Source organism: Thalassophryne amazonica, chromosome 13 (assembly GCF_902500255.1).
Source record: "Thalassophryne amazonica chromosome 13, fThaAma1.1, whole genome shotgun sequence".
Lineage (NCBI taxonomy): Eukaryota > Metazoa > Chordata > Actinopteri > Batrachoidiformes > Batrachoididae > Thalassophryne > Thalassophryne amazonica.
The window spans coordinates 26762883-26782133 of NC_047115.1; the positions used below are offsets into that span (position 1 = coordinate 26762883).

A 19251-nucleotide genomic window follows, 5' to 3' on the forward strand; every position below is an offset into this window, starting at 1 on the left:
TTCTAGTTGCTGATCTTGGCCTTTTCCAATTGCTGGTGTCCTCAGTACTGAGGTAACTGTGCATTGGATCATGCCCTTAGAAATGCGCCACATGCCCAAAATGCCGTAGGTGATGCTTGCTCACAATGCAAGCAGCAGATGTTATCTGAGTCTCAATAAGTGACCATGCCTTTGACACAAAGTTGTTCTAGTGGTACCCAAGGATCCTCCAAAGAGACATAATGTTAAAGATGTTCAGTCTTCACCTTAGGTCTCCAATTAGCATTCAGATCTCACAACCATATAATAAGGGGGGGAGAGAGACTCACTCACTGCATTTGATGCAGTACTTGTCTCGCAAGGACCCTAAAGAATTGGACCTTTTGTCCTCATGCAAAGATAACAGCATCGTCAAACACTTTTGTCCAGCAACCTCATGACTGCAAACAGTGGCGGTTCTACACTGAATTACTCCCCGGGCGAGACCTCCTCCAAAGTTTTGCACCAACAGACATTTTTTTTTTCTTATTTTATTATTCTTTTAAATATTTTAGAAGTGCCCCTGAAATTGGCATCAAAAGACTCCACCATTTTCTTACTTATATCTGTTGTCAACCATCAGTCATATCGACTATGGTGTAGCACCAGAAGGATCATCTTGTTTGACTGTGTGGATCAATCGTAGAGTTACATCCTCTAAGACGTTTCTGACATATGAAGACAGACGCCAGTGATTCTGTAGTGCTGAGTTTCCTTAAATGGACGGCATTTATATAGTGCTTTTCCATCTGCATCAGATGCTCACAGCGCTTTACACATCAATGCCTCACATTCACCCCAATGTGAGGCTGTTGCCATGCAAGGCGCCCATTACACACCGAGAGCAATTAGGGGATTAAGGACCTTGCCCAAGGGCCCTTAGTGAAAAATCAAACTAAGACTTGGAAATGTGTACTGTGAATAAAGGACAAAAGAGCTAAAGCTCAGAAGTTGAGCTGAAGCACTGATATGCTTCATTCACTTATCTATTACTTACTGTTATGTGTCGGACGCAGCTCGGAGAACCGACCAGCGTTTGAAGGACCCAGTATGAAATAAGCAGAGCACGGTACAAAGGCTAACTGAATTTAATACATAACAGTGATGTGATACAATACAACAAAAGAGTGTGCGGTCTGGCGTGGTGGTGATACGGTGCGCTCCCAGCAGCGCTAACGGTCCGGAGCCAGAAGCCGTTCGGACCCAAGGACCCCACCGACACCCACCAGGTGGCCGCAACAAACCGAGTCTGTGAAAGAAGGAACCATTATGTGAGTCCACACTCTACACACAGCGAGACCACTCAAAGGTGTACATAAACAGCAAACACTTCCTGGCTTAATTACTAATCAGCTTCCCAACCTGCAGGCATGGAACATCCAGTTCACAAAACTCCACTGCAGTGGAAGCCGATACATGACTAACGTACAGCTCAATATAATAAGGTGTGAGGGACACCACATTTACTGACTGTATAAACGTTAGTCACAAAATCTAACGTACCTCAGGAAGTGTGCTGACGAGCGTGAGACCTCACCCCCTCCTCTTTCACAGACTGTGCATCAAACCCTGGACGTTCTCTGCATCCACTGATGAGATGGCTCCCGAGACGACGATCTCACCCGTCTGGTCACAAGGTCGAGTCTCTGGCAAATACACACTGTATACTCCAGTCTTAAATGCCACCATGTTCCAATCCATATAGATGCACCACAGCTGTGAGTCCTGACGAGCCGCAGGTGATCAGGGTGAGGTCCTGATAACCTCAGCAACACAGCCACTCAGTCCCAAATGCAAGCCACCTGGAAGGAAAAACAAAAGACAGAAACAAAAAGGCAGCCAGGCCCCCCAGCCATACAACACTTGCTTTTATTTTGATATGAGCTAATATGTAACATGTATGATTACATCAAAGCAAGTTTAAACTCTTTTTTTTTTTAACTTTATGTTTATTTAAGTTTTAGGTTTTTTTTCAAACATAAAAAACACAACTTATAATTAAACAACATAATAGACCAACTCGACCAAAAATGACATACATTCAGAATTGAAGATATTGAAAGCCACAATGCATTGTCTTCTGTATGTATGTATGTGTATTTAAATAATTGCTTACATCAAGAATAAATATATGATGTCTATTTTTCCAAGAACAGTTTCCCTTTGTCCAAAGATTGTCTCAAAGAAAAAGTTATTTGTTCCATCTCGTACGTATATTTCGTTAACAATGTTTGTCCATTCTATAAGAGTAGGGGGTTCTTCTTGTAGCCATTTTCCAGTTATTGCTTTTTTGCTGGCTCAAGTTTAAACTTTTGATACAAAGTTTTATTGTGTGAGCAATGTTTGTTTGTAAAATGACATACTTTGAAAATAAATGAAGCAAAAAGTATTCCAATAAGCATCATGATATGAAGAAACTGCAGAAAAATATTAATCCTATTCAAATAGAACGATTGAGGAACAGCCTAATTGCACAATTTTATCTAAACTGGTGTGACTATTGTCAGATCTTGATTCACACAAATGTATGGGAATGGTCCCGGACAACATACAGTAGTATACTTCTGCCTGATGTGTCCAATCACTCATTCCACTTGAATCCTCACTGCTGCCAAATCTCTTGTTGCCTCTATGTGTACCAGATTTATTTATTTTCTCTTTATAAAAGCTGGTGTTTGTAGTTTGGCATTAAAAAGATTAATAGAGTTGCCTACAAGAAAACCCCTGTCAGCACGAACAACATCTCCGGGTATTTAAAAACCCACTATTTTCTATTACGTGTTCATCACTTGTTCTGCCACCCCAGCCTTTTGAAATTAAAGAAAGAACACCTTAGGGAGTGTTTACACTGTGAATAGGTTTGTGCCCTTGCCCTGAGATTGCTGGGTTTCTCTATAAAAATTTTCAAAACAATCTATTATGCAGGCAGAATTCTTGAAAACTGATCTACAAGACATTGGTCAGTTTAATCTAAGTTGCTACCTTTGTGGCCAAAACACTAAAGCTGGGGTGAGAGAACACATGACATCCGCAGTATTATTGAAAAGTCTCGACACTGTGGCAGTGGACTTCTTTCTTCTTTTTGCGGCTGTATCTTCCTCTGTCACACCAACCACCTTTATGTCCTCCCTCACCACATCCATAACCCTCCTCTTTGGAATCTCTCTTCTCTTGCTGCCTGGTGGCTCCATCCTCAACATCCTTTTCACTATATACCCTGGGTCCCTCCTCTACACGTGTCCAAACAATTTCAATCTCACCTCTCTGACTTTGTCTCCAAACTGTCCCAGCTGAGCCATCCCTCTGATATGTTCATTCCTAATCCTGTCCATTCTTGTCACTCCCCAAAGAGAATTGCAATAATAGACATAATCTAAAGAAAAAAATCTGGAAATCACAATGTATGATTTTTTTTAATAATTTATTTGTATGTTACTGCTGAAAATAAGTATTTGAACACCTACCAACCAGCAAGAATTCTGTCTCTCACAGACCTGTTAATTTTTCTTTAAGAAGCCCTCTTATTCTGCACTCTTTACCTGTATTAATTGCACCTGTTTGAACTTGTTACCTGTATAAAAGACACCTGTTCACACACTCAAGCAATCACACTCCAACCTGTCCACCATAGCCAAGACCAAAGAGCTGTCTAAGGACACCAGGAACAAAACTGTAGACCTGCACAAGGCTGGGATGGACTACAGGACAACAGGCAAGCAGCTTGGTAGAAGACAACAACTGTTATGATTATTTATTAGAAAGTGGAAGAAACACAAGATGACTGTCAGTCTCCCTCGGTCTGGGATTCCATGCAAGATCTCACTTTGTGGGCTAAGGATGATTCTGAGAAAGCTCAGAACTACACAGGAGGACCTGGTCAATGACCTGAAGAGAACTGGGACCACAGTCACAAAGATTACATTAGTAACACATGAGCCTATCATGGTTTAAAATCCTGCAGGGCAGCAAGGTCCCCCTGCTCAAGCCAGGACATGTCCAGACCCGTTTGAAGTACACCAGTGACCATCTGGATGATCCAGAGGAGGCAAGGGAGAAGGTCATGTGGTCAGATGAGACCAGAATAGAGCTTTTTGGAATCAACTCCACTTACCATGTTTAGAGGATGAGAACAACCCCAAGAAAACCATCCCAACCGTGAAGCATGGGGGTGGAAACATCATACTCTGGGGGTGCTCTTCTGCAAAGGGGACAGGACGACTGCACCGTATTGAAGGGAGGATGGATGGGGTTATGTATTGTGAGATTTTGGCAAACAACCTCCTTCCCTCAGTAAGAGCATTGAAGATGGGTCATGGCTGGGTCTTCCAGCATGACAATGACCTCAAACACACAGCCAGGGCAACTAAGGAGGGGCTCCGTAAGAAGCATTTCAAGGTCCTGGAGTGGCCTGGCCAGTCTCCAGACCTGAACTCAATAGAAAATCTTTGGAGGGAGATGAAACTCCAAACCTGAACGATTTGGAGAAGATCTGTATGGAGGAGTGGACCAAAATCCCTGTTGCAGTATGTGAAAACCTGGTGAAAAACTACAAGAAACATATGACCTCTGTAATTGCAAACAAAGGCTACTGTACCAAATATTAACATTGATTTTCACAGGTGTTCAAATACTTATTTGCAGCAGTAGCATGCAAATAAATTATTAAAAAAATCATACATTGTGATTTCTGGATTTTTTTTTAGATTATGTCTCTTACAGTGGAGATGTGCCTAAGATGAAAATTTCAGACCCCTCCATGATTTCTAAGTGGGAGAACTTGCAAAACTGCAGGGTGTTCAAATACTTATTTTCCTCACTGTCTATATATATATGTATATATATATATATATATATATATATATATATATATATATATATATATATATATATATATATATATATATATATATATATATATATATATAATGAATTTAAACACTCCCAGTTTTGAAATAGCTTTTTAAAACTTGAAACATTGTCAGAATTTTTGATACAAGTAATTGGTTCAGTAGGGGCTTGTGACAGTTGAAGCAGGACACTAGCAGCATGAATTCTCCTGGTTGACTCCAGTCTCCTCCTCTTCATGTCCTACCTGTTGAGAAACTTCTGCACATCCTTCTCTCAAATCCACATGCTGGAAGACTGAGGGCACACAGTCGGGACTGAGGGGATTGTCACTTTTGGCATCTGCAACATAAACAGTTATTAATAATCGATAATTGAATATTGCAATGCATGAACAAAAAAGCGACCTCCCCTCTGACAATGAATGCAACTGCCAAAACAAATTATAATACTTGCACCATCTTCCCTGGGTATCTGCTGGATATTCGTGCAATTGGTGAATAGGTAGAGAAAGTTCTCCACACTTCTGACAGCCGTAACAATCCGGTGGAACCAGGTCAGGACGAAACATCAAGAGAAGGGAACGCCTGTAATTAAATCCTTTCATTCATTCATTCAGCCTTTTCAATTGATTGCAGCAATCCACAAAATTCTGCACTCTGTGTCCACTGGAATCCTGTAGAAACTCACATTCTCCTTCTGTCCACATTTGTTGTGACAGTGAACTGCACAAGTCTCCAGCATCGTGTAATAGTGGAAAAACGACAAAAAAAAAAAAGCAGAGGAAAGATGAGTTGAGATGGCTTGTTTACACAGCCAAGTGTACTGTGACTGGCTAAAGTTGACCTTCAAAATGGCAGCGCCCGCGCATGATACCACTCTGCACGTGACCTGTGGCGTCACATGCAAAACCTCTATAAGCCCAAACACCATACCAAGGAACGTCATTTCTGTCACTTGTATCCTTATTGTCAATTATTGTCAGTTTCAAGATTTTCAAAGTGGGCTTGTGGCATTCAGTTTGGGAATGCTGCACTAGAGGAAAAGACATGGATTTAATAAACATGCTTGTTTACTCTGATTGCGTTTCATTCGCACAAGCTGGAGTGAAACTATGAATGAATGAATGAATGGATTTATTCGGCACACACACAAATCCGAAAGAACAGAAACATACCAATAATATGAATGTTATATAAACAAGCCTGTGAGTCCGAAAGGGTGTGGGCAGAAGCAAAGCTTATCAACGCCCACCCCTGCTAGAATGAGTCCAACAATTATAAGTCATAACAACATATACACAAATTCACAACACACTACATATCAACACAGACATACACTTCAATATTCAATTACATTTCAATTCATGTATACGTATGTTATGTATAAAGCGCCAAATCACAACAAACGTGGCCCAAGTCACTCCATATTAACCCTGCCGACCCCCAGAGCAAGCACTAGGCAACTGTGGTGAGGAAAAACTCCCTCTTAGGAAGAAACCTCAAGCAGACCAGGCTCTAGGGGGTGACCCTCTGCTTGGGCCGTGCATATATACCTGTATACGTACATACACACACACACATTATATACATATATACACTTATACACACATATACACACTCACATATATACCTATATACATACCCACTAACACATAAATAAATATACAATACATATATATACACATACATATACATACCCCTACACATATACACATATATATACACGCACACATATACCTACTCTCCACTCTCTTCATACACACACACACGTATACATATATACACATACATACTACATATATGCATATACATATATACACACACATATAATTTGGTAAGATTGTAATTCACGTCGGCAGTAATGACACCCGGTTACGCTAATCGGAGGTCACTAAAATTAACATTGAATCGGTGTGTAACTTTGCAAAAACAATGTCGGACTCTGTAGTTTTCTCTGGGCCCCTCCCCAATCGGACCGGGAGTGACATGTTTAGCCGCATGTTCTCCTTGAATTGCTGGCTGTCTGAGTGGTGTCCAAAAAATGAGGTGGGCTTCATAGATAATTGGCAAAGCTTCTGGGGAAAACCTGGTCTTGTTAGGAGAGACGGCATCCATCCCACTTTGGATGGAGCAGCTCTCATTTCTAGAAATCTGGCCAATTTTCTTAAATCCTCCAAACCGTGACCATCCAGGATTGGGACCAGGAAGCAGAGTTGTAGTCTTACACACCTCTCTGCAGCTTCTCTCCCCCTGCCATCCCCTCATTACCCCATCCCCGTAGAGACGGTGCCTGCTCCCAGACCACCAATAACCAGCAAAAATCTATTTAAGCATAAAAATTCAAAAAGAAAAAATAATATAGCACCTTCAACTGCACCACAGACTAAAACAGTTAAATGTGGTCTATTAAACATTAGGTCTCTCTCTTCTAAGTCCCTGTTAGTAAATGATATAATAATTGATCAACATATTGATTTATTCTGCCTTACAGAAACCTGGTTACAGCAGGATGAATATGTTAGTTTAAATGAGTCAACACCCCCGAGTCACACTAACTGTCAGAACGCTCGTAGCAGGGGCTGAGGTGGAGGATTAGCAGCAATCTTCCACTCCAGCTTATTAATTAATCAAAAACCCAGACAGAGCTTTAATTCATTTGAAAGCTTGACTCTTAGTCTTGTCCATCCAAATTGGAAGTCTCAAAAACCAGTTTTATTTGTTATTATCTATCGTCCACCTGGTCGTTACTGTGAGTTTCTCTGTGAATTTTCAGACCTTTTGTCTGACTTAGTGCTTAGCTCAGATAAGATAATTATAGTGGGCGATTTTAACATCCACACAGATGCTGAGAATGACAGCCTCAACACTGCATTTAATCTATTATTAGACTCAATTGGCTTTGCTCAAAATGTAAATGAGTCCACCCACCACTTTAATCTTATCTTAGATCTTGTTCTGACTTATGGTATGGAAATTGAAGACTTAACAGTATTCCCTGAAAACTCCCTTCTGTCTGATCATTTCTTAATAACATTTACATTTACTCTGATGGACTACCCAGCAGTGGGGAATAAGTTTCATTACACTAGAAGTCTTTCAGAAAGCGCTGTAACTAGGTTTAAGGATATGATTCCTTCTTTATGTTCTCTAATGCCATATACCACCACAGTGCAGAATAGCTACCTAAACTCTGTAAGTAAGATAGAGTATCTCGTCAATAGTTTTACATCCTCATTGAAGACAACTTTGGATGCTGTAGCTCCTCTGAAAAAGAGAGCTTTAAATCAGAAGTGCCTGACTCCGTGGTATAACTCACAAACTCACAGCTTAAAGCAGATAACCCGTAAGTTGGAGAGGAAATGGCGTCTCACTAATTTAGAAGATCTTCACTTGGCCTGGAAAAAGAGTCTGTTGCTCTATAAAAAAGCCCTCCGTAAAGCTAGGACATCTTACTACTCATCACTAATTGAAGAAAATAAGAACAACCCCAGGTTTCTTTTCAGCACTGTAGCCAGGCTGACAAAGAGTCAGAGCTCTATTGAGCCGAGTATTCCTTTAACTTTAACTAGTAATGACTTCATGACTTTCTTTGCTAATAAAATTTTAACTATTAGAGAAAAAATTACTCATAACCATCCCAAAGACGTATCGTTATCTTTGGCTGCTTTCAGTGATGCCGGTATTTGGTTAGACTCTTTCTCTCCGATTGTTCTGTGTGAGTTATTTTCATTAGTTACTTCCTCCAAACCATCAACATGTCTATTAGACCCCATTCCTACCAGGCTGTTCAAGGAAGCCCTACCATTATTTAATGCTTCGATCTTAAATATGATCAATCTATCTTTATTAGTTGGCTATGTACCACAGGCTTTTAGGGTGGCAGTAATTAAACCATTACTTAAAAAGCCATCACTTGACCCAGCTATCTTAGCTAATTATAGGCCAATCTCCAACCTTCCTTTTCTCTCAAAAATTCGTGAAAGGGTAGTTGTAAAACAGCTAACTGATCATCTGCAGAGGAATGGTCTATTTGAAGAGTTTCAGTCAGGTTTTAGAATTCATCATAGTACAGAAACAGCATTAGTGAAGGTTACAAATGATCTTCTTATGGCCTCAGACAGTGGACTCATCTCTGTGCTTGTTCTGTTAGACCTCAGTGCTGCTTTTGATACTGTTGACCATCAAAGTTTATTACAGAGATTAGAGCATGCCATAGGTATTAAAGGCACTGCGCTGCGGTGGTTTGAATCATATTTATCTAATAGATTACAATTTGTTCATGTAAATGGGGAATCTTCTTCACAGACTAAGGTTAATTATGGAGTTCCACAAGGTTCTGTGCTGGCACCAATTTTATTCACTTTATACATGTTTCCCTTAGGCAGTATTATTAGACGACATTGCTTAAATTTTCATTGTTACGCAGATGATACCCAGCTTTATCTATCCATGAAGCCAGAGGACACACACCAATTAGCTAAACTGCAGGATTGTCTTACAGACATAAAGACATGGATGACCTCTAATTTCTTGCTTTTAAACTCAGATAAAACTGAAGTTATTGTACTTGGCCCCACAAATCTTAGAAACATGGTGTCTAACCAGATCCTTACTCTGGATGGCATTACCCTGACCTCTAGTAATACTGTGAGAAATCTTGGAGTCATTGTTGATCAGGATATGTCATTCAATGAGCATATTAAACAAATATGTAGGACTGCTTTTTTGCATTTGCGCAATATCTCTAAAATTAGAAAGTTCTTGTCTCAGAGTGATGCTGAAAAACTAACTCATGCATTTATTTCCTCTAGGCTGGACTATTGTAATTCATTATTATCAGGTTGTCCTAAAAGTTCCCTGAAAAGCCTTCAGTTAATTCAAAATGCTGCAGCTAAAGTGCTAACAGGGACTAGAAGGAGAGAGCATATCTCACCCATATTGGCCTCTCTTCATTGGCTTCCTGTTAATTCTAGAATAGAATTTAAAATTCTTCTTCTTACTTATAAGGTTTTGAATAATCAGGTCCCATCTTATCTTAGGGACCTCATAGTACCATATCACCCCTCTCCTCTGGAACCAGCTCCCAATTCAGATCAGGGAGACAGACACCCTCTCTACTTTTAAGATTAGGCTTAAAACTTTCCTTTTTGCTAAAGCTTATAGTTAGGGCTGGATCAGGTGACCCTGAACCATCCCTTAGTTATGCTGCTATAGACTTAGACTGCTGGGGGGTTCCCATGATGCACTGAGTGTTTCTTTCTCTTTTTGCTCTGTATGCACCACTCTGCATTTAATCATTAGTGATTGATCTCTGCTCCCCTCCACAGCATGTCTTTTTCCTGGTTCTCTCCCTCAGCCCCAACCAGTCCCAGCAGAAGACTGCCCCTCCCTGAGCCTGGTTCTGCTGGAGGTTTCTTCCTGTTAAAAGGGAGTTTTTTCCTTCCCACTGTTGCCAAGCGCTTGCTCACAGGGGGTCGTTTTGACCGTTGGGGTTTTTCCGTAATTATTGTATGGCCTTGCCTTACAATATAAAGCGCCTTGGGGCAACTGTTTGTTGTGATTTGGCGCTATATAAATAAAAGTGATTTGATTTGATATACACGTACATATACATACATATTGACTGACTGATCATTTATTTTGAGTTTTACAAAATAAGCATTTCTTTGACATCTACATTTACCCACATTGGGTTGAAAAGAACAGGAGATACAAACATACATACCCGCGGGATGAAGACCAACTTATTTAATCCCACCCCCAAATACCCATACGTTATTACGACTACCGAGTGTGACCAATATTCCTAACTAGATAAACAACTTGTAATATCCGTTGAAAGATATAAAAAATGATGGCTGTTTGGACTTGGAGGCGCAGAGATTTAAGACCAAGAGTCTGTTTATTAAGAAATTCTTATAAAATTTGTAAAAACCTACTGTTAGAATGGATCACTCCTCTTGAGTCTCTTCTGCTTGACGTTTCTTCCTCACTATCACCAGAGGCAGTTTTCTTAACCACTGTCACCTGCGTGCTTGCTCAGCGGGGTTGGTGAGGTTATAGGGCTTACTCGTGTGAAGCACCTTGAGGGAGCGTTGTTGTGATTTGGCTATTTAACTAAAAATCAATGGAAACCGACACCGTGTGAGCACTGTAAACCAAGAAGTGACAACAGCAGTAAAGAGGAGGTGATGGGAAAGAAAACCACAGGTCAAGTTGGTTTTCACTCTCAAAGCTGCCAGAATTCTTTGCTGCATTTTCTCATAGTACCACTCTGCCAACAGAACTGGACTTTCAAGAAGTTTTAAGCCTTATAATCCCCTTGTTTCAAAAAAGAAAAATAAGAAAATGGGCAGATTGAGTTAATTGTATTCTACAATTCTGTTTCAGGGCTTCACAGTACATAAAGTACTAAATGAACAAGTGAAGCTTGTTAATTGCCTTCATGTGTCGATTTTCCTCACTGGATTAGTGTACAAGTTACAAAAGCAATTAACATGTGATTTTTAGGGTTTTCAAAAGTTTTGGAACATTTAACTTTATTTTCAAAATTAGCTGAGAAGCTAATTCACAAAGTTAGCTTCACTGAACTTTCAGCACCCAGATACTCTTCAGATTTGAAAGCCTGGATCTTAACCTTGATCCAGAACAATCGCAAACTCAGACACACCCATTCTTCTCAGCTTCTCAAGTGGTGCAGCGTTGAACACTTTAGGATTAATTGTCAGTAACAGAATATAATGATCACATTTGGAACATTGGTTTATTTGCAGTGCTCAGATTACTCTTTCACATTTCTCAGTTTTACTCAAGATGAGTTTATATTCAGACACTTTGGAATTTTTTTTTTCTCCCAATGTTCCTGCGATACCCGAGAAGTAGACTGTTGCGTTTCTTTATGTAAGAGGTCTGGCAGGTATAAACACAGACTAAATTGCCAAACGTTTGAGTGCCTTAGCTCCAGAAGGTCGCAGAGGCAAAACACCAGTGAAGCAACTAGCCTGGCCACAGTCAGGCCCACACCCAGAGTCCTGCTTGGTTTAGCTCAGGTTGCAGGCCTCAACAGTAGGAGAGCAGTGTAATGTGGGCACACAACTCGGGCTTCCCACAGCACGCACGCAGGCAAAAAGATATCATGTCACATTTATGTTGGCCCGCAGTAACCTTTGGAGATTTAATGAAGGCTAATCTCTGTTCATCCCTAAACCCATCACCAGTAACTGGACAAAGCCATGAGTATGTTCACCGATGTGTCTTTAACCTAAGATTTACATGTAAAAATGGCTATTTTGTGGTGCTAATGCTGTTGAAAAGCCCCCCCCCCCACCCCAACTAAATGAAGTAAAACCCTTGTTGCACCCATTTAAAAAGTCACTAAGTGACAAAAAGGATTCTACATCAACTCAATGTCTCAGAGAGCAGCCTGGACAACTGAGTCAACTTGGCTGCTTTCTGGGACATCCTGAATATTCACAGGATCCCCAACAAGTTGCTGGACAACATATGAGGGACGACTGAGAAGTTTTGAGCCTGACCGAGAAAAAGCAGGGCGCAGTTCTCTTTTGCATTCTGAGAAACTAACATTTCTCAAGAATGTGTGACATTTGACTCATTGGGTGCAGTGTTGAGATGGAGAACCACCCCCTGGTTTATCTGGGTCAGGCCCAAACTTCTCTAATCGCCCCTTGTAGCTGACTTGTACAGATACCGAAAGCAAAATTTCTAATCCCTGGAAAATAACTGACCTAGCCCAACTCGCACCATCAAGGGCCAGGTGACAAGGGACAGGCAGTGCCATGTGAGATATCGGAGGCAGCCCGATCTGACAGCCCCCCCAAATAATCCCATCACAAAATTAGTCATTTGTGATTTTTTTTTTTTTTTTTTTTTTAAGTTTTACCATTTCTAACACTGCCCCTTCCCCTAACTGTAACCTCCACAGACCTCAGCATTTGTCACCGCTTGCAAAAAATTTGACCTGGGACGTCTACACGGCCTGCCTTGCACAGGGTGCGCACATGCCTGTACTTCTCCTGATCACTTTTCGCAGGCAGAAATTTCGCTCGACACTGGGAGTGATTGTGCAGATGCCGAATCTAACTTCCCCAAGCGGATTCTGAGTGAGTCTGGTGTGGAATCACCAATCATGCTTACAGCTCTACACATGTTGCTGCAAAAATGACCAATGTCATGTGCACGCACACACACAAAAACATTTAACAGCAGATTGTCATCTCAAGAGCTTTAATCATACATAGAAATTTAGTTCAACAGTACCATTCACATAGAATGTTTGAGCAGTATGTATATTTAGTGTAGAGCTTTTTTTTCTCCTTTTTCTGATGAGGATTATCTTTAAGGATGACAGAAGCTTGTAGAAAGACACCAGAGAGCAGAGAGAGACTGAGTACATGACTAAGTTGTAACACCTCAGACTACATTTTAAACACCTCAAAAAGGCGACATTTATCTGTGGTTTATGCACCAGTGTCCATCTTTTTCTTTTTACTGAAGAGCAGCAGAACCTTTGAATGCTTTCAGAAACTAAAATAATTGTGGCACAAGCTGTTTGACCAATGGCCTCTAACATCACAGTCTTCCCCGTGGCCCTAATCAAAGCTAGGTGTTAATTTGGGGTGAGGGTGAACCTTTTTACACTGCAAAGGGGAGTAGGGGGACATTACTGCAATCACGTCATAGGCATGATCAGAACTGACCGCATCCCTCCACTGAGTCACCTGTTTCTCCAGCCACACATCCATCATTCCAAACACCCAACTGATCAGAAAACACAACCATGCTGTTGTGTGATAGCACACACGTGCTGTTTGTGCTATCGCTGCAACGCCACAACAATTCCAACCAGCTAAAGTCCCGGGCAAAGAGGGAAGAAAAAAAAATGTACAAGACAGAAGTAAGAACATAATTGGTCTAAAAATCCCAGAAGAAATTATTTTTCAGTCCACCCATTCCTTTTTAAGAGTAGTTAAATGAGCCACATAAGGGATTGGCAGACAGCTACTTTCATTAAGGATGTGCTGTCGTTTCTTCCACTCAGGCTGTCTGAAGCTGCTTTCTTTTGTGGACTTGATAAAGACTGAGAAACTTCCAGAGCTGTAATGACGGAAGCTGCTGTTGCGGTAGCATCGTGGCATTCAGTGGGCGGCCTAACGCGTGGCGACAGACTGTGTGTGTGTGTGTGTGTGTGTGTGGCGTTAAGGCTGGGAGGGAGGCTGCTGTGCTGCCGCGGTGTGCTGCAACATAGCTGCCGGGGACGACATGGACTGGACCATCGGCTGGGCTGGTGGGGGCAGCGGAGGCTGGGCCTGTTGAGCCCCTGTATGCGTGTTAGGAGAGGGCGGGGGTGTTGGACGTTTGAACTTGTCAGGACTGGCGCTTCTCCGAGGGGAGGGCCTCTGTAGGAGAGAGAAACATGTTCATTAAACTGTCTACTTTGTAGAATTTATTCATTCTATAAACTACATATTTTTCCACATCTGGAACCTCCAAAGAGACAAAAATGGTAACTTCACTGCATTTCTATTGTGCTTTTTAATCTACTGTAGATGCTCAAAGTGCTTTACAATGATACCTCACATTTACTCATCAATGTCAGGATGCTGTTGTGCTTGGTGCTCAACTGGACATTTGGAGCAAATTGGTGATTAAGGTCTTTGCCTAAGGGACCTTAATGATTTTCTCGTGTGACAGGGAATCAAACCGGATTCTCTGATCACAAACCCACCATGTTCAACATCCGAGTCTACTAGAACCATCGTCTCTTTGCAAGATCTGTGACTACCGCTGGATTGACTGTGCAAACAAACAGTTACTGTTGGACACTTAGATGAGAAGTACTACTTGCATTGTGAGGGAACATCAGCCATGAGATTTTAGACATATGACTTCTCTCTGTGCTGGAAAATTCCCAACAGACATCCATGTTTGATACAGCTGTGGCAGCTAGATTGTTACTTTTAAGAGGCGGGGATGGACTGACTTGATATCTGGAACCTTCAGTTGCTAAGTTTTATTTACTCTTCTCTACCTGCTACTGTTGTAGAAGCGTAATTGCATCTATCACCCGACATATTTCGCTGCATAAACAAGTTGCCAACATGCATCACCAAATTGTTAATTTTGAGTCAGGATATATTCGCATTTTTACTTTTACATAAAAATAAGTAGAGGCTCTGAGGCCAACTGATGTCTGTGTTACTGTCCCCCTGCATGAGACACCGGTCCAACGTATGTTGCTTCAACAGCAAAGGCCGGTGTCGCCGTCCAAACAGTTCCCACTGCCTTCAGAGGCATGCGTCATTTCAGAGCATCAGCAGCAATTCACCGATTATCACCTCGTTTCTGCTTCAAACTGCACTCGCATGCATCTCAGCGACAGATGTCTGAAGCTTTTGTACAACAATCATTTCCACATAAATTCAACATTATTTCATAATAAAAGGGGATTGATCAGAGCATGACAGCAGCACATCTGAGCGTGATATGAATTGCCCTTTTACGGATCAATAAAGTTGTTTGAATGTTGAATGACATTCTACTGCGCATGTCATTTCGGAGCATCAGCAGCGATTCACCGATTATCACCTCGTTTCCGCTTAAAAGTTACTTTGGAATGATTCAAGATGTTTTACTTTGTCATCTGATGGTTAATACTCACATTATGCCCTTTGATCTCTTTGGGTGTAGAGTCAGACTTAGACGTGCTGCTGTCATGCAGTGATCGCTCCCAGGTCTTTTATTATGAAATAATGCTAAATTTATGTGGAAATGATTGTTGTACAAAAGCTTCATAGCTTTAACAACCTGACATTCTTTTCCCACACTTAATGTTCACCCCGTTTCATTCCTGGGTGGTCTAACAGCTGATTGTGTAGAGCTTATGCCTCATTTGTACTGTTCTTAAAGTACAAATGGGGCTTGAAAGAAACTCCTCCGGCTTCCTGAGAAGTGAGATTTAAAGAAATAAAATAAGTGAAGTGGGGAAGTAAAGTACTTATAGTGTTTTATTACTTTGTACTGAACATTATACAACCAATCAATGGCTTGATTTTTAGAGTAAAAAAACCAGGTGAGTTAAAACATGTCGCTTTGTAACTTCTACATCTTCATACTCTTGAGTAAGTTTCAAAGGTCCAAGTGAGGCTCTTGTAAGACTGGTCATCAGAACCATCGATTTCTATTGAATCACTAGATGGAGGACCGGGGCAATCTGTTGCCAGAGCGCCGCCATCTTGGTCAGCATCTGACAACCAGGCATGAATAGAAATCAATGGGCATCATCAATGTTTTCAAGAGTTTCACCATAAATCTGCATTTTCTGTGCTGTTACATTTATTCAAACTCTCTCCCACACTTGTACAGCCACTATTTGTCAAAACAAATACAGAAGAGGATCAAATTTATGTAACAGACTTGAATGAAATTGTTAGTCCCAGTCCAGATGTTGTTAAGCAAGATAGAAAATACCATCAGTTTGTCAAACACACTGTCTGCCACGACACACTAGTCTGAGCCTTAATTAATTTCATTATGAAGTTAAAGACGGACAATACTCAAGGGTGAAAGTAAGCTTCGCATGCTTGCACTACATTAAAGATAATATTAAAGACTGCTCTTAACACACTTGCAGCAAGGGTGAAAGTAAGATTATTCAGTACAGTAGATAAGCAAAGTGATTATGCATTTTGTAACTAAAACATGAAATTTGGCACACATTCTAAATTATACAACGGCTGAGTGGATCCTTGTCATTTGATTGGTCCTTTGTGTGTCACATGACATGGATTAATTCATCCCATTTGTGTTGCATTGCATTTAGAGTGCGGCTTGGTTCCATTTAGAGTGCAGATTTGGTTCCATATGCTTAGTACCGTTGCACTCTGCACACACATGCATGTCCTCGTGCAAGTGCGCACACACGCGATCGCGGGCACACGTCCTTGCGCGCGTGCGCGCACACGCACGCACACACACAAAACAAATCCACTGTGCTGTCTGGAGGCTGTTGGCAGGAAGTTGGAAAGAAAAGCTGGACTAATTTCTGACATGATTTTTTTTCGCTGCACTGAGGACGTATACAGTCTTTTTTTGGCAGTACACACACGCACAAGCGCCAACCAGGCTGCGTGAGTGCGCACAGGGACAATAACTCTCCCAAGACAATTTGACTGCAGTAACACACTGCTAATTCACACACACACACACACACACACAACTCCACTGTAAGCCACCTGGATGCATGAAGACCTGTTCACATGAAACGCTGATGTGATTTTTGGCTGGAGTGAGGAACTACACAAAGTCTTTTTTTTTTTTTTTTTTTTTTTACCAAAATTGGAGCAACTTTATCTTTTGACCCCTGTACAAACTGAAATGACCTTTGTCATCGTTTTTTTTATTGTTTTTACCCTGTAACTCCACAACATTTAGTCAAGGATAGTCTAAACTATACCTTTTTGTTATAGTTGTGATCAGAAACAATATGTTATACCTTTCAATATGTTTGGAACACTTAAATTTTGACCCCTGTGTAATTCTTCATTGACCCCTGTAGGTCATTAGTGGTCAGCTCCAGGATACCTCCACATTTAAAAGGGAACATTACTTAATTTAGAATATGTGCCAAATTTGGTGCTTTAGTCAAAATAATGAACAATTATTATGGAAATCTTAGCTAAGCTGCAACACTAATAATTTCTGGACCAAGCTGAAAGAAATCTGAAAACACTACACTGGAATGTGGAGCATATCAGAGAAATTAATCTCATTCGTGTACACTCTTATATTAGTAGAATATTCAATGTCAAAGCAAGTGTCATGTGACCCACCAAACAGAGAAAAAACATTTCCATTCTATGAATTTGCTCTTACAGAATATCCCAGGATGGAAAACCTGATGTGAAGAAAAAAACCCCAAGGCTAATTAAAAAGGGATAAACTGAGACCTCTGAAAGTGAGACTTTTAACTGAATCGCTAAACGAATGGTGAGAAGTTTATCATGACAAAGCATTCAGGCAGTAAAACTGGTCACTACTTTACAGAATACAGATTGACACAAAAAAAATATCACAGCAAGATAGCGGCTGCCTGGCAACAGCTCATGGGCTGCATCTGCCATCTAGTGGATTAAATAGAAATCTGATCAGACCATTAATTTTGTGAAGTTAAAAAAATAAAAAATAAATGTGTACAATACTGGTTAATGGTACAACAGATGAATGTACCCATTTGAAATTTACATACAGTTCAATTTGTTAATTCCATCATGCCAGTTCAGAATGGTAAAGCTATGCAGTGCTATGCTAACAGAAGCTGGTTTCTTCTGGCGGGCATCTTCTATGCTCTGCAACAGTATGAGGTGCTGCACCCAGTGTTGAACAAAGGCTGCAGCACAGTAGTAAAAATCTGAAAAAACGTCCCTGGTGGTCATGAAATAACTATTTCAAGGTAAGCAATGCCACTACTGGCTTAGTCTAATGTATCATGGAAAACGAATATCTACATTAAACAAAGATTTGTATCTGACTATTGTTTCACACGAAATCAAATCACTCCATAATAAAAAGTACTGATATTGTGGAAACACAGACCCACACTGCACTGCAGGATCGATGTTGCAGGAAATGTCACAACTGGGCTGTTTTGTTTGCCTAAAATCTCTGGTCTTATCCTTTCTACTCAGCTTTGTCCTACGGGCAGTGTCACTCCTATCTTTCACAATCTAACTTTTTACTTTTTCTGCAAAGTCCTGCGATCACCGATGGTGAACCACCTTCTCACAGATTCTTCTAAGAAATGCCTCCCAGTCTCCCGTCAGAGGCACCACAGCCTCCTTCCTGAGCTCCTTATACAGCCTGGAAATTCCATCAAGCCAGACTATGACTCCTCTGGATGGTATTCAGAGTGTTCTTGGAAATTAAAAACTTCCTCTTGCAGGTAAAACTGCAACTTCTAAGCAACATTCATACTTTTGCTGAGCAAAATTTACCTTTTAGTTAGTAATGGCACAGGCTTTTACATAATGGCAGTGCTCTGCAAATTTAAAGCAAGAAAAGATGAGCCCATCAAATGACAAGTTTGAGGGCAACCCCGTCACAAGTACCAGTATTTCTGCCTGTACTAAAAACTTTCAGAAAGGCACCCGGTTATAAGGATGCACAAGTACCATGTTAACAATTAACTGTCCTTTTATATAAATACCTGCAGCTCAGCTGTGTGCTTTTTTTTTTTTTCTTTTTTTTTTTTTAACTAGTTTGGGAGGCCCAGCGACTTGTACACCGGAGTGCACAAAGTACATTTTAGAGCATCTCCTGATCCTTACTGTCATTACTGTACTTTAAAGTTACCTTCACATGAAGGCTTTCA

At 40.8% G+C, this 19251-nt stretch overlaps 1 protein-coding gene across 1 annotated transcript in view; it reads right to left on the bottom strand.

The window, feature by feature from the left end:
* Nucleotides 1-13092: 13092 nt before the first annotated feature.
* Nucleotides 13093-19251, bottom strand: part of LOC117523134 (coiled-coil domain-containing protein 6-like) — a 33227-nt gene continuing 27068 nt past the window's right edge. Inside the window, exon 9 of the mRNA XM_034184554.1 lies at nt 13093-14281. Within this exon, the coding sequence (XP_034040445.1) occupies nt 14081-14281 (201 nt within the window). The 3' untranslated portion in view covers nt 13093-14080. The remainder of the gene's footprint in view (nt 14282-19251) is intronic.